At 43.2% G+C, this 24397-nt stretch overlaps 1 protein-coding gene across 1 annotated transcript in view; it reads right to left on the bottom strand.

Annotated features, from left to right (window-relative positions):
• PDGFRL (platelet derived growth factor receptor like) overlaps nt 1-24397 on the bottom strand; it is a 69364-nt gene that overhangs the window by 35698 nt on the left and 9269 nt on the right. Inside the window, exon 2 of the mRNA XM_042982631.1 lies at nt 14504-14801. Within this exon, the coding sequence (XP_042838565.1) occupies nt 14504-14801 (298 nt within the window). The remainder of the gene's footprint in view (nt 1-14503; nt 14802-24397) is intronic.

Genomic DNA, 24397 nt, shown 5'->3' on the forward strand with positions numbered 1-24397 from the left:
CATGCAGGAAAATGAACCTGGACCACTTTCTTACAGCATACACAAAAATAAACTCAAAATGGATGAAAGACCTCAATGTAAGACAGGAAGCCATCAAAATCCTCGAGGAGAAAGCAGGCAAAAATCTCTTTGACCTTGACCGCAGCAACTTCTTACTCATGTCTTACTCATGTCTCCAGAGGCAAGGGAAACAAAAGCGAACATGAACTATTGGGATCTCATCAAAATAAAAAGCTTCTGCACAGCGAAGGAAACAATCAGCAAAACTAAAAGGCAACAGACAGAATGGGAGAAGATATTTGCAAACAACATATCAGATAAAGGTTTAGTATCCAAAATCTATAAAGAACTTACGAAACTCAACACCCAAAAAACCAATAATCCAGTGAAGAAATGGGCAAAAGACATGAATAGACACTTCTCCAAAGAAGACATCCAGATGGCCAACCGACACATGACAAAAATGCTCCACATTACTCATCATCCGGGAAATACAAATCAAAACCACAATGAGATACCACCTGACGCCTGTCAGAATGGCTAACATTGACAACTCAGGCAACAGCAGATGTTGGCGAGGATGTGGAGAAAGGATCTCTTTTGCATTGCTGGTGGGAATGCAAGCTGGTGCAGCCACTCTGGAAAACAGTATGGAAGTTCCTCAAAAAATTAAAAATAGAACTACCCTATGACCCAGCAATTGCACTATTAGGTATTTCTCCAAGGGATACAGTTGTGCTGTTTCAAAGGGATACATGCACCCCATGTTTATAGCAGCACTATCAACGATAGCCAAAGTATAGAAACAGCCCAAATGTCCATCGATGGATGAATGGAGAAAGAAGATGTGGTATATATATAGAATGGAGTATTATTTGGCACTCAAAAAGAATGAATTCTTGCTATTTGCAACTCTGTGGATGGAACTAAAGGGTATCATCCGAGTGACATTAGTCAGTCAGAGAAAGACAAATTTCATATGACTTCACTCATATGAGGACTTTAAGATACAAAACAGATGAATATGAAGGAAGGGAAGCAAAAATAATATAAAAACAGGGAGGGGGACAAAACATAAGAGACTCTTAAATATGGAGAACAAACAGAGGGTTGCTAGAGGGGTTGGGGGGGCGGGCTAAATGGATAAGGGGCATTAAGGAATCTACTCCTGAAATCATTGTTGCACTATATGCTAACTAACTTAGATGTAAATTAAAAAAAGAAAGAAAGCTTAAATCCCTTGTTCAAGGTCACAGAGCTAGTTAGAGAACATGTCAGAATATGAAACCAATCTGTCTGATCCTAACTACAGTGTTATTTCCCGAATAATTCTCATTTAATCAAAATAAAAGTGTTCCAACAACAACAACAAAACAAAAACGAAAACGAAATCATCTGCTTGAATCCCTCATTTTACAGAGATCAAGTGACTCCCCCAAGGTCACACAGCCAGTTAGAGTCAGAGCTGGGAACGGAATCCCTTGGCATGCTTCCCACTGTGCACTAGAAAGGAAACCCGTGTCTATTATTTCTAATACATAACCAAGGGCTGACCAAATGTGTGACTGAGAGGAAGTTTACGGGTGATGGTAAGAGAGAAACTTAGCAGATGTGCACTCCCCGCGGAGAAGCGCATAGAAATAAAAAATCATTGTCATGTGATTCAGACCAGGTCATCTCTCAGACTTGGCAACCATAGGATTCTGAGGGACAGGGGTCATTCATGTCACCAATTCACATTACTGCCTTTCTGGCAATTCTAATTATACTAGGGAGAGCAAGCCCATGAGCACTTCTCTGAGTAACATGAAGGAAAGATCCCCCAGCTCTGCTCAGCTGAATCCCCAAGGCCACGTCTTCAGGGGAGAACAGACCCTGGAAGAGGAGCTGGCAGAAGACAATGGAGCCAGCCTCCAGCAGCCTTGCGAGGAAAACAAGCTGTGGTTACTAATCCTCCGGCCTACGGCCACAGCGAGCGTATTATGGTCAAGTTACAATAGTGAATGCAGCACCCACGGGCCAGGCTCCGTTCACACCCTCCGCAAGGAACGCGCAGCAGAGAGAGATCCACACAACCTCCCACCCTGCTCACACTTCAAGGTGCCCACTGACACGAATGCCACTTGGATGATAAATCTGAACAAGCCTGAAGAAGCAGACGGCCTTCTTGAGACCAGAAGGGCTCTGGGAATTAGACTCAAGCCGCATTTACTTTTACTGAAAGCTGCACTGACTTGAGACACCGCTTCACCTCTGTGGGTCGAATCTATTCATTTATAAAATGTAGGGTCCCGGCCGAATCAGTGGTTCCCGAAGCTGATGGCACAGGCTTATCCCTTGGGAGGTTTTACACATTTCTTTCCCCGTCCCTCCATCTTATGCTTAAGGCCAGTCTCCTGCAATCAAATAATCAATCCCTCAATGAATTGATCTTCTTCTCTAGCCCTTGCTGATAGCTATCTTCTCCCCTTCCCATCAGCCCCCACTCACTCACCCTGGACCACCAGGTGTCCATAGGTGCTCTGTGATTATATACGGTACGTATGTCACTTATTCCACTAGTTCAAAAACTGCTGTGGTCTGGACCGCTTCTGTTTTGTTTTCGCATATGCCTTCCTGACATAGTGAACTGTCTCTCTATATAAAATAGGCCACCGGTAATTCTGTCTGACATGCACTCTGCTCAGCCGAACACCTATTAGTCTCAAGCTGTGACACAGTTGCCCTGGTCACCCCTCCTGCTTGTATACATATGGTTGTGCCCCCCTGCCCCTTCCCCCAGGACGGCCACCAGCTGATAGCATATCTTGTACCATTTCATGAGCCACCTATGTAAACAAATGTATGAGGGCATATTCTCTCATATCAGTTTTGGTTGGTACATAGGATCCCACGTCTTGCTTTGTCCCAGCTACCATGTCAAGTTCATAAAGTAAAGCAAGGTTCTAAGGGGCAAGTGTGAGCCTGTGCCGTATGAGCTCTCCTTTGAGGCAAGTGAGGCATTGACGGAACCTGGCTACTAAGAGGTAGGGCGAGGTTGGGATTAAGGCATTATTCAGTAGGATCTGAAAGGCAGAATCCAGGGCAAAGTCAAGGTCAAGCCCAAAAGACAACCTGAACAAAGGGTGTATGCACAGTCAAACAAGGAGAGGGAATAGAATCTCAAGGCCCCAGGACAGAAGGAATGTTTCGGAATGTAGGATGATGGGAGGTGACAGCCAAGGTTCTGGGTAGATTCCCTAGGGCAGTGACTTTACCCCTGCCCACCTGCAGCCGGCTGCCATGGTAGGGGAGATTGCTGTGAAGGGAAGCAGAGCCCAGAACCTGGAGACAAAGCTCTAAAATCTGTTTAGCTGGTTTTTATAATGTGCCATTCTATACAGTTATACACAAGCAAACATAAAAATTCCCATTTTAGGGGCACCTGGGTGGCTCTGTTGGTTCAGCTCAGGTCATGATCTCACAGTTCGTGGGTTCGTGCCCCACATCAGGCTCTGTGCTGACAGCTTAGAGCCTGGAGCCTGCTTTGGATTCTGTGTCTCCCTCTCTCTCTGTCCCTCCCTCACTCACGCTCTCTCTCTCTCTCTCTCTCTCAAAAATAAAATAAACACTAAAAAAAATTCCCACTTTATAGCTTATCCCTTAGTCCTCTTTTCTTGCTTCCTCTTCCGACATACCTTTCAAAATGGTCTTATTTACATTTTGCGTATTTAAATATTTGTCAGAAGACGATGAGGCTATGTTAGCATTTTCATTTTTGCACATTAAATCTCGTATCTCACACACATACACATCTTTTTTTATGGTGGGTGTACATATTTTTTAAAGCAGGGTTTTGTTTGTAAAATACAGGCAATCACCTAATGTTATCCTATAAATAATGTCCCATTTTACGATAGTCTCCAAAATTATCATCACGTATAGTGCTGTGATATTCCTTTAGTGTCTTTGGTTTGATGCATTAATTTGACTTTATTGTCATCTTACTATATTTTAATGCTGTGCAATACATCTGGGATCACAGAACCCAACCTTCAGGAGGCTCAAGCAATGAAATGTTTTGGTTAATAATTCTTTTTAAACAAGAACAAGAAACATTTTTCTGCTTTATTTATAAATTAGCCTCCAAGCCTAGTTCACTTTTCCTTTCACACAAGGCTGTGTAATGCACGCCAACCCATTTCCCTGCCTAGTAGACTGGAGGTTCCTGGATCTTCAAGTATTCAGGACCCTGAGTCTGACTATCAGTAAGCACTCCACCGCATCACGGACATCTAGAGTTGGCACAAGACTGAGCTATATGCCCACAACAATTTAAAAAAAAAAAAAACACTCCTGAAACAACTGGCTGTTTTCCTGTGATTTACCTCTTTGGGTGCAGTCTTCTGAACAAAAATAGTTCATCTTTACTGATTCAAGCTTTACTTGCATGACTTCATTGCATCCCAACGGCCCCACATTGTGGCTGCTTCTATGATTGCCCTCCCCCACCCATGTCCTGACAGGAACAGAGCTGTTTTTCTGCAACGTGAACATTGTCAGGACATCTAGTACACCCGGGGAAGTCTTGTATCCTGCCACTGCCCCACCCCCGCCCCATCCATCCCTGGGGGGATGTTGGAAGGCCTGGCACCGGTACCACGGAGTCTGGGAAGAGAGAGCTGTACCTTTAGGGGTGGATAAGCTATTTACTTTTCATTCAGCTGTGTTTGGGGGTAGAAAGCCACTTGAAGGCAAGTATTGGAGTTCGGCTGTTCCCACCACACATGGGACCCAAACAGCACTCCTAGGTAAGTCCAAAAGCCAAAGGAGGGTGCCAGAGTTTTCGTGAAACCTCATCATTTGTTCTGCTCCAAAAATAAGGCAAAATGAGCTTCAAAGGAAATTGAGCTTGAATTAAAAAGAAACGTGCACAGCCATATGAAAGCACTTGCTGCCTCTGAACTGTGCGTTTGAACATGGTTAAGACGGTCAATTTCACAACTATGTTTATTTGACCGACAGAAAATAAACTGAAGGGGGAAAAAAGGACATCTGGCTCAGTACAACACCACAATGTGATTCACAATATTTACCAAAATCTGTGCCGATTCTCTCTCAACAGCGGGATTCTTCTGTTCATCAACACTTCTTAACATCCTTCTCTCCTTTTAAAATGTCCTCCAGACCACACTCCTTCGTGAGGCTGTAAAGGATTAGGTTGGCCGGGCGCCAGCTGTCTGCTTCTTCGGCCGCCCTCCCTTTGTGTTGTCGGTGGGTGGAGTGAGCCCCGTGAGAACAGATGCCCTCCCCTCTCTCTGGAAGCTATTTATTGTTTTCATAGGAACCTGCCACCAAAGAGATCGCCTGTGCCCCACCCACTCCTCCGAACTTCAAGTTCTTGACTGGAAAATGCTAACATCCGACCAGACACACAGAAACATCCTGAAAGACAATGCCTGGGCCCTGATTTTCTAGGAGGGTCAGGGTTTTTTTATGATCAGATCAGCCCAGCTTGTTTTCACGGCTGTGACGATGTTAACAAGCCAGCTTTAATCTACAATATCTGTCTGTTCTTACCCAACATCGATTTATAATTTAAACCATCATCTGGGCCCCCTGTCTTAAGTTTCTTATTTTCTTCCCTGGCTCACCACTGTGCCGAGATTCCCCCTGCTCTAAACTCTGCAAGTCTATTATGAAGAGACTGAAGGAATAAAATGTTTCCAGAGAAGACGGAAGTGGATTATTTGATTGCCCAATAGAGGATGATCAGACGATCCAAAATACTCTTATATTAACGTTTTTTATATTATCAATAGAATAAAAGCATTTTTTTTTTTTTAATTTGCAAAGAAACATTAGGTCCAAGAATGTCTGTAGGCCTCAGTTTGCGGAGAATGGGCGAGGTGCACGGAGGAAGAGCGGGTACACCTGTGACTGGGAACTGACCTTGTCTTTCTCCCAAAGGCAGTGAGAAGTAATAACCCTCACGCTGTGGTGCTCAGAACCCTCTGTACTTTCTCTGTGTATCGATTAGTGAAGGCTTTAGGTCAACAACTCGCCAGGCCCTTCCATTTCACTCTAAGTGCCTCAGCACAGCTGACAAGGCCCTCTGTGGGCCAACTCCTGCTTACCTTCCAGCATCATCTCTCCTTGGTCACCTTCTTTCTCCTCCCAGGCCTGGAGCCACCCTGTCTTCCCAACACCCTCAATGCCCCAGGCGCTATACTCTCTCAGCTCTAGGCAGCTCCCCCTACTGTTCTCTCCGGAATTTTCTTACATTCTTTCCCATCCCCTTCTGCACCTGGTCAACTATCAGGCTTCAGGTATTCCCTTGAGTTTTCTCCTCTCTGACCCTGTGCTTCCGCTAAAAAGGCACTCACACGGTGATGTATTAAAATTGCTTGCTTAGGTGCACCTGGGTGGCTCAGTTGGTTAAGCGTCCGACTTTGGCTCAGGTCATGATCTCACGGTCTGTGAGTTAGAGCCCTGCATCGGGCTCGGTGCTGACAGCTGGGAGCCTGGAGCCTGCTTCGGATTCTGTGTCTCCCTCTCTCTCTGCCCCTCCCCCATTCACACTGGTCTCTGTCTCTCAAAAAAGGAATAAATGTTAAAAAAAAATTTTTTATTTGCTTGTTTAATAGTGTCTTTCCCTAGGATTAAAAGCTCTACAGTGCAGATGTTGTGTCTATCCTGGTCATCATTGTATCTCCAGCATCTACCTAGCACAGGACCACGAACATCATAGATGCTAAAACAACAATAATAATAATAATAAATATATATTACATACATATAAATATATATTATAGAATAAATAATAAAAATAAATAATATTATTTATTATTATATATTATTATTGAGGGAAAAGAAGAACAAACAAAATTAAGGGAGGGTTGCCCTGGAAAGATGGACAAACAGTGGGAAAGCAGGAGGGGTGATGGGCAAAGGAATCATGAAACAGAACATTCCAGGGCACCTGGGTGACCTGGTAGGTTAACCCTCAGACTTCAGCTCAGGTCATGGTCTCGTGGTTCGTTAGTTCAAGCTCTGCGTCGGGCTCTATGCTGACAGCTCAGAGCCTGCAGCCTACTTCAGATACTGTCTCCCTCTCTGCCCCCCCCCCTCCCTCTCAAAAATAAATAGACATTAAAAACAAAAAATGAAATAGAACACTCAATAAATAATAACAAATATACTCAGAAAAATATCCTTGCTGTTTCTGATCTCAAAAGAGTGGAGATCTATGTGATCTGGGATGGACTAAATCTGAAATTACAATCTGAATCCATTTCAGCACCTAAACATACAGAATCTTCAGCACATTACTGTTAGCCTCCGAAGGACCACCTAAGCCATTCAAGTGCCCAGTGCTCTGAGAAGACTCAGCCCGACCAGTGAATTTATCCCGGAGGGGCACAGGAACTAACAAATGCCCACCCCTTTTTTATCTGTGTGTTTTGGGAAACTGAATTCTAGACTGCTGAAAATAGAACTTGAAACTCACCACCGAGTATTCTAAGAGAAGGAGAGAACTATCAGCACAAGGGTGTAATTATTTTACCCAACCGGTCCTCCTTTGAAAGGTTTGTTTTACTGGCGAAAGGATTAGAAGCGTAACACAGCTGAAACCTGCCATCTAGTGGGCCTTCTAATCACATGGGTTCCCCAACGCGAATGGAGCAGGCATAAGGGGAGACCCGAAAGAAACCCTAGACAGCATCATCTCGGGTCATCCCTGGCAGTGGTCAACGTCCACTTGCAGGATGAGGGGCCATTGAGGGACTTCTTTCAAAGCAGCCCAGTGTAATGTTTTCCCTTTCTGATGTCCACAAAGCTAACCGAAATCGATGTGAAATTTCAATTAGTTTCAATTCAAAGCAGTCCTAGCAAGAAATCAGTGCCCCCTCTGGAAAAGCGTATAACTTTTATTCCTGTGATGAATCTTAACTTTAGAAATCAGATTTGTAAGTCAAGTACTCAAAAAGCTAAAGAAAAAAAAAGTCAACATCAAATCTCTCTTCCCTGAGGCCACCACCTCCAGGAGGACGAGAGTGCTCTTTGGTGTGTGTCCCATCAGACACACGTCAGAGCACCTGGGCAGAACCACAGCCCAAGTGTTGGGGACCAAGAGGCCAGGGTCTAAGGCTCACACTGCCCCTCACCTGCTGTCACTCCGGACCAGCCATCTACCTTCTAGGATGCTCAGTTTCTTCATTTGTTAAGAAGAAGGCACTGAAGCATAATGGCTACTAAGGTTACTAAGGTCCTTTTGTCTCTCAAGTTCCATGACCTTGTTCCTGGAGTCGCAGTTCTCATGAGTCCAGGGGCCTGACTTCTGACCCACTCTGTGCTCAGTGCCCAGCACCACACTCACACTCAGACACTGATGGAGGGTCTGTGTGTACTGGGCGCTGTGCTGGGTCCTAGGAAAACACTGATGAATAAACAGACACATCTCTGCCAAGCCTTTAGCTGAGTGAGGGACATGAACACAACATAATGACTGAGGTGATTGTTCTGTTGCTGCTGAGGGCTTCAGTGAGGGTGTATAACTGGGCCTAATGTAGGGCAGGGACTGAGAGGACCTGACAGGCCTGGGTCTGAAGATTGGACCGGAGGTCTTGGAATATGTGCATGACAGGCAGGAGGACCCAAATGGGCAAAGACCCAGGCAAGAAGAAAGAAGATTGGCACATCTGGGCATCAGAAAGCGTCCAAAGAACCTGGAGGGTGAATAACAAGAGACTGAAGTGAAACGAAACAGGAGAGAAAGACAGAGGTCACCTTATGCATGGCCTTCTGGGCCATATCAGAAGTTTCAACTTAATTCTAAGAGCAACAGAATTGCTCTAATGAAGGGCTTAAAGCAGGAATGTGACAGAACCAGATGTGCTTTTTTGAAAGGTCTGACTGCTGTGTGGAAGACTGAGGTCAGGTTCAAGATTGGGTACAGAAAAGCTAGGTTACAGGATTATGCTGTAGTCCACGCAAAGACTAGAGTCATTGCTGCCATGGTGGAAAGAAGAAATAACTAAAAGTTATCAAGAAATAACTAAATAGCAGCGTCATTGGGGCATCCAATAGTAGTTGATTGCATGTGGAAATGAAAGGGAAGTTTCCAAGGTGATTCCAGGCCTTTGATCAAGGGCAAGTGGGTAGAATTAGTGCCATTCACTGAACTGAAGGATACGGGAGGATGACCAGGTGTGGAGAAGGCTTATGGGCTCAGTTTTAGATGACTACGTTTAGAGAAAGGCTCAGGCACTTGAGCAGGCCGCTGGAGAGGCGTATCTGGTGCTCAGCAGAAACAGTTAGGTGTGCCATATGATCGAAGGAAGGCATTTGGCAGCATGTAACAAGAAGAGAAGAAGACACAGAACCAACATTTAATGTCTGGGGGAGTAGGTGAGCAGAGCTGGTAAAACAAACTTCAAGGAGGGGCCCGCGAGGCAGGAAGAAAACTGGCAGAAAATGGTGCTGTGGAAGCCAAGCGTGTTCCCTTCTGCTGAATGGACCGGTGGAGCAGGTCACACAAGGATTGACAAGAAAGCTCTGGATTTTGTGACCTTGACGTTGGTGATTAAATGTCTGTGGAGTAGTGGTGCAGGAGTCAGGTGGAGTAGGTGGAGGGTAAATAGGAGAGGACAGAGGAGACAATGAGTGAAGAGAGAGAGACTCCTCCAAGGAGCTTGACTGTGAAGGTGAGAGAGGAAGGTGGCTGGAAGGCACTTGGGGCCAAGGCAGGATTTCTTAATATGGAGAAGGCTTATGGAGAGGACCCCACGGAGAAGGGGAGCTTGAAGATGCCCAACAGAGAGGCAATAACTGATATCTCAAGGCACCTGAGAAAGCATGCAAGGGTGAGATCCGGGTACAGGCACAGTTTGGTCTCAGGAGGGAGGGAGAATCCTTCCTCCACTCTAACTGTAAGAAAAGAGAAGGAAGAGATGCACTAAGATGAAGTCAAGGCAACTCAAAGGCTCCGATTTCTCAATAAATTGAGAATTTCATTAGCTCAAAGTGAGAGAGATGGAAAAGATCAGAGGTTTAGGAAGAGAGTAAAAGTGAGCTTTCTGAGAAATCTCTCCAGCTTTGCCAGATACAAGTGACGTGACCACAATCTAACTGCACCCATCTGGTCGCTGTATGGGTTCCTCCAACAGTGCTCAGTGCCCAAGTGTGGGCAAGAAGAAGTGGGAGAACAGGTTCATCTGGGGTTGGAAATTTCCAAGAAGGAATGAAGGAAAAACAGAGGGCAACATAACTTACTTAGGATGGATTCAAAAGTTTGGTGGAGGGGTCCCTGGGGGGCTCCGTTGGTTGAGTGTCTGACCTCAGCTCGGGTCATGATCTCACAGTTCGTGAGTTCGAGCCCCGCGCTGGGCTCTGTGCTGACAGCTCAGGGTCTGGAGCCTGTTTCAGATTCTGTGTCTCCCTCTCTCTCTGCCTCTCCCCCGCTTGTGCTCTGTCTCTCTCTCTCTCTCAAAAATAAATAAAATGTGAAAAAATTTAAAAAAGTTTGGTAGAAAGAACAAACTCTGGAGTCTAATGAGCACAGAAGGAGACAAGATGGATAAAGAGGGGAAGTTGCTGGGGAGGGGGTGTCAGCTGACGAAATGGCTCCATGAGATGAAGTAACAAAAGGCTGAGATAGTGGGGATGGGTCCAAGGTGGCACGGGACCCTCGATATAAAATTCATCCATATTTTGTCATCACCCTCCACCCCATATATACAGTGCACATGTCGGTACTAAGTGTATTTATCTTTGAATGTTGAATGAACAGATGCATGATGAAGAACTGGCTTCCGATATGATCACTAATCCCCTGGGGAAACCATCGACTGTTTCCTGAGTTTTGTTGTGTGCCAGGCACTGTTCAAGGTGCTAGGAATCTGACGATGAACCAAACAAACGTGGTATTTGCCAGCAAAGGGCTTAGATTTTCATGGGGGAAGATGGACACAGGCCCCAGATTACAAAGATTGATTAAGTAAGTGAAAAAGGAAAGATGTGTGCAGTCTTTTGTGGATCTTCTGTATTAAAAGTCACACTGGCTGTGCATAGTTCCCTGATTTATCTGAGTCTTGGTCGCAATTAACTTTCCCAAAAGATCACTTGATTATTGTGCTTGAGAAATATACACAGCTTAGTAATGATTAGTTGCAATTCATTGAACATTTACTAGGGGCCAGGTTGTGCTTACAATAGATAATATAATCTCCAAAATCCAGGTGAGGAAAGTGGGTTCTAGGCAAATGACTGAGCAAAGATCACTTTGCTGGTTCGGGGCGCCTGGGTGGCTCAGTCAGTTGAACTTCTGAATCTTGATCTCATAGTTCGTGAGATCAAGTCCAAGTTGGGCTCTGTGCTGACAGCACAGAGCCATCTTGGGATTCTCTCTCTCTCTATCTCTCTCTCTCTCTCTCAAAATAAATAAACTTAAAAAAAAAAAGATCACTTTTCTGGTTATTAGTAAAGGCAAGATTCCAATCTAGCTGTGCCTCAGCCTGACTTCTCTGTTCTATAACCCATTCCCTCTTCTGGTCAGGGGATTAAATTTGGACAAATGTGGTAGCATTGTGGACTTTGTTCCAGAAAGCTACCAAAATTCCTTAAAATGACCAGGCTTTGTTGGAGGCACATCTGGGGAGCTTCCAAACCCAAAGCTGTCAGAATACTGGAAAGAACTCATTCCACAGGAAAAGAAAACACAGGATGAATACTTCCCCTCTATCCAAAGGTACCACGTCCCGGGAAAGACGTCAAGAATCAATTTGTTGAATCTCTGGTGTCAAATAAATCATGATTTTGTTGTTGTTGTTTGATATAGAGTCATGACTAGATGTTTTTCACATTTTTCACATTTTTTAAATAAAGTCCTTGGGGGCCTACATCTGTCTTTACTTTCTTATAAAGCCCTGACTGGGCTTTGAATGAATACACTTTAATGTTAAGAAGTCAAAATTGGCTTTTTCAGCTTTTTGATGTTTCTCTTCAATTCAGATTCATGTTCACTTTACTTGGAGTCCTCAGGATATTTTCAAACATATCGTGGCTAATACAACTTTGAAAATACATCTAGAAAATACTAAATCTTCAGGGGCCAAATCATCTAGGTTTAAAACACTTAGTGTAAGTCCAAGATTAACTGTTCAGAATAATTTAAAATAGCTAAATTCTGGTGGTAAACAACATGTATTACATTTTTGTTTAATTTTCCCTTGGAAAATTAAGTCATTTAAAAGGTATATCGTTGTAAATCTGTCCAGATGTGTTCCAAGCAGGGGATGCACACACACAATTTAAGTGTGGACATGAAAACAGGAAAAACCATCTGATTGTTTCACCCCCAGCTCTTCATCCAACCTAATAGCCCTCAAGAAAAACTGTACACTATTACATCCCATGAACCCAGAAGAGTATCTTCAGAATAAAATGTGGAAAAGTCTTAATACAAGAGGTTAGACAGCTGGGGAAATAGTAATTGTATATATTTTAATTTATTTATTCTGCAAGGTGTACGTGTGTAAGAAGGGAAGAAGATTGGCTAGTCATTCAACAGCTAAATCAAAATGCCAAGGACTCAGTTAAGCCCCATGAAAAGCAGAGATAAAAAAAAAAGGGATTCATGGCGTGCCTAGGTGGTTCAGTTGTGTGCGTGGACTTCGGCTCAGGTCATGATCTCCCTGTTGGTGGGACTGAGTCCCATGTTGGGCTCTGTGCTGATAGTTCAGAGCCTGTTCTGCTTCGGATTCTGTGTCTCCCTCCCTCTCTGCCTGTCTCCCCCCAACCCCCACCCCCCACGCCGCTCGAGCTCTCTTTCCTCTCTCAAAAATAAACATTAAAAAAAATTTTTTTTAATTAGAGAAAATTAAAAGACAACCAAAAAAAGGAGTCGTAAGTATGAACACTGCTCAAAAGAGGATGTACCCTCGGCCATGGGGAAGTGTACCCCTGGAGGCAGGACACAGCCTTTCCAGACAAAGTGACAGCAAGGCTGAAGTCAGCCAGGTGCAGAGGGGACCCCTGAGGGAGCCCAGGCCAGTGAAAGCAGCAATACTAATCTAGAGATTCCAAGTTCAAAGAGGTTCTCATCCCTCAGGGGAAGATGTTAGACTTGACCCTAGTGGAGACCCACCCGGTAAGCAGGGGAGTGACGTGATCAGGTCGCATTTTTAAGACCTCAATCCAGTGAGAAGGAGCCCGGGAGGACATATGGGTGTGGTTCTTGCGGTTCAAGACCGGAGGTGAGGGGCAACACTGGCTGGGGCTGGGTCGGACTGAGAGGATGTGGGGGTTTGGGAGGAGCGGGGGGTAGGGGGAGGCCAGGACAATCCCCAGGCTAGTGTCTGAGCGGGTGAGCAGGTAGGGATGTCCTAGAGGGGAAGATGTGTGGGGCGAGTCTGTGCTGAAAATGAGCCTGTCAGGAACACGAGGAGTTTCTGATGCCTGAGATGCTCATTTCTCCATTTGAGTCATCCCAAACAAGCGATATCCTGCCTTTCCCTTTCCTAAATCATATGAAGAAAAGGCTGGAAAGAATCTTAGAAATCATGCAATCCCATCCCCTTTATTTTGCACATGAAGAAATGGAGATGCAGGGGTTTGGGGGGAACCCCCTCCCAAATATGCACCGGATCCCCAGCCCCGGAGGCCTCAGGCTCCTCCCAGGACTCACTGAATTGTGCTCCATGTTTTTGCTCTTTAACACTTTTCCTAAGCATCATCTTAACCACTTGTCTGGACAAGAAATCCAGGCTCCTGAAGGTTCTGATTCAAACATGAGAAATCTTTGGCCTGTCACCAATTGAAGAAGCCCTGGATATAAAACTCATATGCTCAGGAAAGTAAAAACAAACCAGAAGCAGTTGAAAAGTTCAAAACCAGTTTAGGTTGGCATCGCCTCAAGTTGCTCACAGGCATCTCCAATTAGGGCATTTCAGTTTTCACTATAATTACTAAAAATGACAGAAAGCAGTGACCGGGCTCGTTATTTTTACTATATGAATTCTTAAATATCTCTACGCATCACAGTTTCAATCACTGGTCACGTGGCTTCCTATAAAATTTCACTGTTTTAACTCACGTGGATAGGATTTGCAGTACTTTTTTAAAGATTTTTTTCAATTTTTATTCATTTTGAAAAAGAGAGAGAGAGAAAGGGGGGGAGGGCAGGGAGGAGCAGAGAGACAGAGAGGAGAGAGAATCCCAAGCAGGTTCCGAGTTGCCAGCGCAGGGCCTGACGTGGGGCCTGATCTCATGAACCGTGAGATCAAGACCTGAGCAGAAATTAAGAGTCCCCCGCTTAGCTGACTGAGTCACCTTGGGGCCTTGGATGTGCAATAATTTTTAAAAACTGGACAAAGAAATAAAATCTACAGCGTTTGCTTATTGAGCTTTCATTTTTTTATAAGCTATTAGGGCGAAATCGTATATGTCAGAAACAATGCCGCGCTTAACAAAGGAAGGACCCTTGACCCAACGCAAGTAAAACAATAAATAAATAAATGCTCACCTGAGACGGGAGTCCTTAAAGGTGTCGAGATAGGGAGGATAACTCCATCCAATTTTGTTCCCTTTACACCGAAGCTCGAGGGTTTGCCCTGCTGTCAGACTCAGGGTAGCTGCAGGTTTCTGGAAGCGGCCTTTCTCCAGCATCTGGATCATTATTGACTGCGTCTTTGGTGTGCCATCAGCTGCGTCCCTGTCCTTTATTTTAGGAATTCTGGGTTTCACCTTCTTGTTGGTGGGCTTGATTCTGTTCTCTCCCGGCTCCTTTGGACGCTTGTTCTTTGGAGGCTGTTGGCCAGTGACTAGTACAAACGTGAGGAAAGAACAACGCACTCAAACCCGAAGGATTCAACACCTACAACGGGTAACTTTGGGGCACCACTCTCCTTCATCAAAATAATTTTCAGGAATAGCCATTATCTCAGTTCACCCTTTAGTTGCAAAACAACGAGTAACTGAAAGGGAATGTATGTTAGCTTCAGAGATTTTATTCAAGGCGCGCCTGGGTGGCTCAGTCAGTTAGGCGTCCAGTTTCAGCTCAGGTCATGATCTCACGGTTGGCAAGTTTGAGCCCCACGTCGGGCTGTGTGCTGACAAGTTCAGAGCCTGGAGCCCGCTTTGGGTTCTGTGTCTCCCTCTCTTTCTGCCCCCACCCCACTCACGCTCTCTCTCTCAAAAATAAATAAACAGTAAAAAAAATAAATAAAAGATTTTGTTCAAATTCAGTGAAATATTGCACTTGTGAACTAAAATTTGCACTTACCAAACAAAAAGACCATTGCGTGTAGTTCACGCTGTGTCACAGTCTCTAAGGGGCCACAGAGAATGGCAGCATCAGAGTCACTTGATTCAAGGACTGTTTCCGGTCCTTGGGGTCTCAGGGTGACCATTGTTCATTCTGAACTTACTGTTTATTTTTTTTAAGTTTATTTATTTTGAGAGAGCGAGAGTGTGAGAGCAGGGGAGGGGCAGAGAGAGAGGAAGAGAGAGAGAATCCCAAGCAGGCTCCACACTGTCAGTGCAGAGCCTGATATGGGGCTCAAACTGACGAACTGTGAGATCATGATCTGAGCCGTAATCAGGAGTCAGACGCTTAACTGAGCCACCCAGGGGCCCCTGAATTTGCTGTTCAAATGCAGGAATATGTACCCTTCAGGGAGTACAGACACACTGAGTGGAAGCACACTCAGATTTCAAGCCACTACGAACTTTCTCTCAACTGAGCGTGCACAGTGCAGTCTGTGTGTATCAGGGTAGACGGTGTCCACACAGCGTGCAAAGTTGAGGAAGGAATAAGCACCACACCTGTGCTCATTTAAAGCTTCCATAGGAGCTCTTAAGAGCTCAAGGGTAACTGTAGCATTGGTTTAGAACTCAGTCAACAAAATATTTCGGGGAGGAAGGATTATTTTATCACCAGCATTGTTGACAATTGCAGGCCAAAGGTGATAATAAAAAGCTGACCTACTGTGAGTCCATTTTAGTCCTGTTTTTCCTTTCTCTACAGACAATTCACCCCTTCCTGCCTGCACCCTTGGAAGACTGCTCCCCCTCGCCTGCCCTTGAGATAGATGCCTCCGGGCCCCAGAAACCCCCCATATCCCACATGCCTGCCCGGCCGTGCGCCTGTGTGCACCCAGCAAGGACGAGAAGACTGTGCCTTTTCAGTTTGTCTATTTGCATGAGCTCAAAGGCAACCTCACTATATGCCCACAGAATTGCAAAATGTCCTGGGTCCTGAGAAGTCATTTAGGTAAAATTCCTTTGTTATAGATTTAAAAATTTAAGAAGACCCTTAAATGTTAAGTAAGTTGTATACAGCTGGTTAGTGGCAGAATGTGAGTAGAATTCATGTCTTCTGACTCATTCCAAGGGCGTGTTTCGCTGTATGGACATAAATATCCTGCATATATTTTGAATAAATGACTCCAAAAATCTCAGCTGAGTGAGGAAATTGCAGGGCATTTGTATAAAATGGGGAAAAGTGATTAATCAGGAGAAAAATCTTCCCTTTCTTGATGGATGCATTTATTTATCTAATATTACCCTGGCATATGTACTTAAGACTTGGGGTGGTCAAGGGCACCTGGATGGCTCAGTCGGTTAAGCATCCCACTTCAGCTCAGGTCATGATCTTGTCATCAGTGAGTTCGAGCCCCGCGTCGGGCTCTGGGCTGATGGCTCAGAGCCTGGAGCCTGCTTCGGATTCTGTGTCTCCCTCTCTCTGCACCTCCCCCACTCACACTCTGTCTCTGTCTCTCAAAAATGAATAAATGTTAAAAAAAAAAAAAAAGACCTCAGGTGGTCAAAAGTACCAAGTCACTGCAAGTGGGATCAAGAGATGGCAAAAGATAAGTGTTGTAAGCACTTATACCAGAGGCCAGGCAGGTGACAAAACAGGGTGAGCCACATGGTCCTGGTGAAGCCATGCCCCTAAGGGATGCTGCTTCTGCTTTGGCAGACCCTGTCTTTAAAAAAAATTTTTTTTTTAATGTTTATTTAATTTTGAGAGAGAGAGAGAGTGTGTGTGAGCGAGCAGGAGTGGGGGAGGGGCAAAGAGAGAGGGAGACACAGAATCCAAAGCAGGCTCCAGGCCTGGAGTTGTCAGCACAGAGTCCGATGTGGGACTTGAACTCACGAACAGCAAGATCATGACCTGAGCCGAAGTCAGCCACTTAACCAACTGAGGTGGCCCCGGCAGACCCCTGTCTTAAGGAAGTACATGCTCACAGTTGCTGGGTCTAAGGCCCCCAGAAGATGGCAAAAAGGCAGATCTCCTCTGATGTATAAATATCAGAAACCCCATTTTTAGAAACTTCAGGTTTGAATCTCTGAGGTTAGAATCTAGGCAGTAATTTACCTTGGAGGGGTGGGGTGACCAGGAGGGGACATGAGGGGCATTTCCAGAAACATCCTCTCTCGATCTGGGCTAGTTACACGCATGTGTGCAATCTGTGAGCATTTCACGGAGCCATACTCTTATGTACTAAAAATTCACCTGATTTGGACGCTGTGTAACGATAAACTTGGTTTCCTTTGCATGTTACCCTTTGCCCTTTGAAACAGGAGCCATTCAGACTCCACTTTTAGTTCAGCTGAGCCCAGACCCTGGAACCAATCCCACTCTGAACTTAGTATCAATCAACATCAACTGCTGCCTTCTTTGGGCTTATATGCCTTGCTCCCTGGGCCCTGCTCTTTTCCATGACTTCGGGTCCAGTTGAGAGCCCTCTTTCTTTCCCGAGGCCTGTGTCATGGGCCCTGCTGAACTTCCTCCATCCTTCTAGGGAGCAGAGTTGTGTTCTTGAGCATCAGTCCCCAAGATGAGTCCCCATCACCTGCTGTTGAACCTGCTGTTTGCCAAGACTTCCCCTGGTCCTGCATGTTTGGTTTATTTACCTCCTAAAGTTCTAATGACATAGGGGGATGGGCAGTGGCATAAATGCACATATTTCCCCAACCTTCCAGAAGGAGAGGCACCGTAACCATCGAGAACATGTCAGATCAACGCGAGTATGCTAATCCAGCAACATCGGTTGTGAACATAAGCCTCAGTTTTGGGATAGAGTAAAAGTTACAGCACTTTACTTAAGGTAGAAAATTAAAGTCTACCATTATGATGTCCATCCATGCCCCGCGGCATTTTCATCACACTGTGTCTATGGGACTCATGGACTTTTGGGTTGAAGTCTTATGTGATGTGTTTTCTTTATCATGTAACAGGAATTCAAGCTATCAGAAATGACCACAACTGTCTGCAAGTTTTATGGAATTTAGATAACAGTGTTACTCACATGACTTCTAAGCTCTCAGATCCTATGGGACTCTGCTACGCAGGAACATTAGATTACCTGCTTATGGAGAGTATGCATCCAAATAGGTGGCATTATCCCTGCGGAGTACTTTGACTGGTTTACCGAACAGACCCACCAATCGATCTAACTGTAACTGCTTGACCATGGAACTGGTCCATAGTTTGATAGCAATGACACTAAGTTACAGGAGCCACTTACAGCCACACAGACACCCAGACAGATCTGGGATTGAATCATTCCCAAATTCTATGTCTAACTTCTTAAAGAATATGACTTTTCTGTATAACTATGTCTAAAAAAGGTCTTCAAAATTTATATGATAGGTGAGAGCCCATTACCATTTCATGTTTGAGACTATTGCATAGTAGTATTTTTATAGAGAAATAAGTGGTAAAATACACAAACTATTAAATATCATTATTGACTTCAGATCTTAGCTGCCACTTACTAGCAGTGGGACATTGGGAAGTTACCTATTCTCTCCCTGTCTCTGCTCATCTGCAAATTGAGAATTATATGGTGATAATGATTATCTCATCGACTGCTATAGGGATTAAATAAGTTAATACATTTAAAATGCTGAGAGTAGTGTCTGACCCATAGTAAGTGCTAGCTACTTGCTGTTTTGATTGTCTTGTGATAACATCTCGTGGTGATCTCCATGATAAACTTGTGATGGAAGCAAAGCAATTATTCTTCTTCCTAATTTACAGGTGAAAAAAACTGAGATCATAGATGCCAAGTAGCTCATCCCAGGTCACTAAGAAGCTAATGAAAAAACAGACCCTTGGATAAAAGGTCTAGGCTCTTCTCAGTTCATGCTATTGTCTTTTGATTCACTTAAAGATTAGCATATTGTAACAGTTTCTTTTCTTCTTCCCTGTTCCCCCTCGCAAATCTCATGCATAGCACCATTGTCCAAGTGGTTTCTTTGTGTGATATGCCCCAGGCTTTGGCAAGAAGTTCCAAATCAAACAGAATGTGATGCCAAGGAGAAGGGTACAAGCTTCCTGGAATGGCTGGTTATGCTTTTCCAAGGCATACATTAGAATCCCGAAGCGAGGAGACACTGGTCAAAAGCCTGTCTCCAAAATAAATGAGTAAATGTTACAAAGCAAGAAGAAAGCAGGACAAAGGACTATAATTCTGCATCACCAACTGAGGGTTGCAATCAAACGTTCAATAAAGGTGACCTGACTATTAACCTCTCTAATTCTATAGAATAGAATTATGTTGGAGGAGCTACAAAATAAAATAAAAAAAAAATCAGTAGCAGAATCACTGATAGCTGCTCAGATGAAGACTTGATATGAACACAGTCATTAACATAAAGATCTGTAGCTGTTTACCTTTTTCTCCTCATGGACAGGTAAGGGGAAAGGTCTCACTTGAAGGTAGCATGAAAATAAGCACACTAGAACTTTGCTGAGTAGCTCAGGGGTTCCTCAGCAAGTTATATAAACTGATGAAAATGTCCTACTCTAATGTTTTGATTCTTCATGAAACACCCCACAAGAATACATACACCTCCCCAAGGACAAAGCTGAGGTGGGAAACCAATGATACTTGGGAGATGAAAATAGAAAGCTAAGAGCCTTTTCTTTCCCTACTCTACCCCTTCTTTTTTCAAGAACCCCACTCCAAAATACCCTCCTACCATTTCTTAAAGTAGCATTTTCATAAAAGAGCAATTTCTAAGAACAAATACTTCTATTCCAGGATGAGGCTCTTACATTGTCAGCTCCTGCCCGACTGTACCAGGTAAATGGCCTCTCCAAAGTGGCTCCCACATGACCAGCCTCAACCAAAAGTATGCCACGGCAGTTGTGGTCCAGCCACGGCAGTTGTGGTCCAGCCACAGCAGGAAGGCCCATGTAGCCCATGTGGGGTGATCCTGGAATGTCTGCTTCTGGTGACCAAGAAGGATTGCACTTCTGGGCCCTATAGGACACCATTTACATTACACCAGTTCTTCAAGACTGGGAGATGTAGTTAACCTACCTAAAACACAGAAACAAACACAGAGAGTCAGAGCATGAGGAGACAGAGGAATATGTTCCAAACAAAAGAACAGGGCAAAACCTTAGATGGAACTAAACAAAATGGGAATATAAGCAATCTATCTGATAAAGAGGTCAAAGTCATGGTCTTAAGGTGCTCACTGGACTTGGGAAAAGAATAGCTGAACACAGTGGGCTCTTCAACAAAGAGAAAGAAAATATTAAAAAGAACCAATCAGAGATGAAGAATACAATAACTGAATAAAAAATACACTAAAGGGGATCAATGGCAGATTAGAAAATGCAGAAAAAAATGGATCAGCAATCTGGAAGACAGGGTACTGGAAATCACACACACACATATGCATGCATGCACGCGCGCGCACACACACACACACACACACAGACAAAAGATTTTTTAAAAATGAGAGTAGTGTAAGGAACCTCTAGGACAACATTAAGCGTACTAACATTTACATTATAGAGGTGCCAAAAGGCAAAAAGAGAAAAGGACAGAGCATTTATTTGAAAAATAATAACTGAAAACATTTCTAACGTGGGGAAGGAAAACAGACATCCAAGTCCAAGAAGCACAGAGAGCCCTGACCAAGACGAACCCAAAGATGTCTACACAAAAACACATTAAAACTGAAAGTCAAAAATTGAAGATAAAGAGAGAATCTTAAAAGAAGCAAGAGAAAAGCAACTAGTTGTGTACAAGGGAACACCAAAAGACTATCTACTTGTTTTTGAACAGAAACTTCACAGGCTACAGCGGGGGGGCGCGGTTATAATATATTCCAAGTACTGCAGGATAAAAAACAACAATCTATACTCTAACCTGCAAGATTATCACTCAAAGTTGAAGAAGAGATAAAGACTTTCCCAGACAAACAAGAGTTCAAAGAGTTCATCACCTCTAAACTGACTTTACAGGAAATGTTAAAGGGACCTCCTTAAGATGAAAAGGCCATAACTGGAAGAAAATTATGAAAGAAAAAATCTCCCTGGGAAAAAGCAAACATACAGTGAAAGGGATGGATCCACGGCTTATGAAGCCAGTGAGAAGGTTAAAGACAAAAGTAGTGGGGCGCCTGGGTAGCTCATTTGGTTAAGTGTGTAACACTTGATTTCGGTTTCAGTCGTGAGCTCACGGTTGTGAGACTGAGCTCCATGTTGGGTCCCACGCTGAGTGTGAAACCTGCTTAAGATTCTCTCCTTCCCTCCCTCTCTGCCCCTCCCCCCCACTCTCTCTCTCTCAAAAGACAGAAGTAGTAAAATCAACTATATTTACACTAATTACTTAAAGGATGCACACAAAAAAATAATGTAGTAAGACATCACGTACATAAAACACGGGGAAGATAAAAATGTAGTACCGTGCTTTTAGCATGTGTTCAGACGTAAGCAACCATTAACTTAAAAATCAATTGCTATACACATAGGGTGGTATATATATATATATATATATAGAGAGAGAGAGAGACCTCATGGTAACCAGAAACTGAAAACATGTAATAATTATACTAAAAAAACCCCAGATTTCTAAACATAGAACTAAAGAAAGTCATCATAAGGGAAAAGGGCAAAGGAAGACAGGAACAGAGAGAACTATAATGTTTATTTATCTTGAGAGAGAGAGAGCGTGTGAGCAAGTGGGGGAGGGGCAGAGAGAGAGAGAGAGAGAGAGAGAGAATCCCAATCAGGCTCTGTTCTCTCAGCACAGAGCCCAGCATGGGACTTAAACTCAAGAACCGGGAGATCATGACCTGAGCCGAAACCAAGAGTCAGACGCTGAACCAACTGAGCCACTCAGGCACTCCAGGAACAGAGAAAGCTATAAAAGTGACCAGAACACAATGAACAAAATGGCAATAAGCACGTATCTGTCAATAATCACTTTAATGTTGATAAATGCTCCAATTAAAACACAGAGGGTAAGTGAATACACAAAAAATAAACAAGACCCATCTCTATGCTGACTGTAAGAGATTCAGTTCAGAGCTAAAGACACAAACAGACTGAAAGTAAGGGATGGAAAATGATTATGCATGCTAATGGAAATTTTTTAAAAAGGAAAGAAAAAGAAAGAAAAAAAAGAAAAGAAAAGAAAAGAAAAGAAAAGAAAAGAAAAGAAAAGGAAAAAAAAATCTGGGGTAGCAAAACTTCTATCAGACAAAAGAGACTTTAAAACAAAAACTGTAAAAAGAGACAAAGAAGCGTATTCTATAATGATAAAAGCATCAATCCAGCTGGAGGATATAGAAATTGTAAAGACCCAGGCACCCAACATGGAGGCACTAAATACAAAAGCAAATTTTAACAGACCTCGAGGGAGAATTTTGCAGTAATACAGTGAGAGTAGGGGACTAACATGCCCACTTGTTATCAATGGATAGACCATCCACACAGAAAACCGAAAGGAAACAGTGGCTGTAAGCAATACATTAGACAGACAGGCTTCACAGATATATTCAGAACATTCCATCCCCAAACAACAGAATACACATTCTTTACGAGGGCGCATGGAACATCCACCAGGACAGATCACATGTTAGGCCACAAAACAAGTCTCGGTGAATTTAGGAAGACTGAAATCATACCAAACATTGTTTCTGACCACAACAGTATGACACTGGAAATCAATTATGATGGGAAAAAAAGCTAGAAAAAACACAAGCATATGGAGGCGAAACAAAATGCTACTAAACAACTGATTAGTTGATAAAGAAATCGAAGAAATCAAAAATACCTGGAGACAAATGAAAATCAAAGCATAACGTTCCAAAATCTATGGGATGCAGCAAAAACAGTTCTAAGAGGAAGTTTATAGAGATGTAGATCTAACTCAAGAAACAAGAGAAGCTTCAAATCTACCCTTATACCTAAAGGAGTTGTGGGGGGCAGGGGGTTAGAGGGGGGAAGGCCCAAAGTTAGCAGAAGGGAGGAAATCATAAAGACCACAGTAGAAATAAATGAAATCGATACTTTGAAAAAAATACAAAAGATCAATGAAACTAAAAGCTGGTTCTTTGAAAAGAGAAAGAAAATTGAATAAACCTTCAGCCAGACAAATAGAAAAAAAAAAAAAAGAGGTTCAAATAAAGAAAATGAGAATGAAAGAGAAGTTACAACTGACACCACACATATACAGTCGTAAGAGACTACTATGAGAAATGACAAATTGTACTACCTAGAAGAAACAGATACATTTCTAGAAACATAAAACCTTCTAAAATTGAATCAGGAAGAAATAGAAAATCTGAACAGACTAATTACTGGTAATTAAATTGAATCAGTAATCAAAAATCCCAACAAAGTCCAGAACCAGATGGCTTCACTGGTAAATTCTACCAAAAATTTAAAGAAGTAATACTTAACTTTCATAAACTATTCCAAAATATTTAAGAAGGAATGCTTCCAAATTCATTCTATGAGGTAACTATTACCCTGATACCAAAACCAGACAAAGATGTATGAATAAAGAAAATTAAAGGCTAATATCCCTCATGAACATGGTTGTAAAAATCCTCAACAAAATAATAGCAAACCACATTCAACAATACATTAAAAGGATTATACACAATGATCCAGTAGGATTTATCCCAGGGAATCAAGGATGTGTCAATATCTGCAAATCAATCAACATGACGCACCACATTAACAAAATGAAGGATAAAAAACCATATGATCATCTCAATGGATGCAGATAAACATTTGACAAAATTCAACATCTGTTCATGACAAAAACTCTCAATAAAATAGGTATAGAAGAAACATACCTCAACATAATAAATCCCATATATGAAAACCCACGGCTAACCTCAAACTCAGTGGTGAAAAGCTGCAAGCTTTTCTTCTAAGAGCAGGAACACAACTGGGGTACTATTCTCACGATTTTTATTCAAACCATTACAGGGAGCTCTAGCCACAGCAATCAGATATGAAAAATGAATAAAAGTTATCCAAATTCGTAAGGAAGAAGTAAAATCGTCCTTATTTATAGATGACATGATATTATATATATAGAAAATCCTAAACACTCCACCAAAAAACTACTAGAATTGATAAATGAATTGAGTA

The sequence above is a fragment of the Panthera tigris genome, chromosome B1 (assembly GCF_018350195.1).
Source record: "Panthera tigris isolate Pti1 chromosome B1, P.tigris_Pti1_mat1.1, whole genome shotgun sequence".
Lineage (NCBI taxonomy): Eukaryota > Metazoa > Chordata > Mammalia > Carnivora > Felidae > Panthera > Panthera tigris.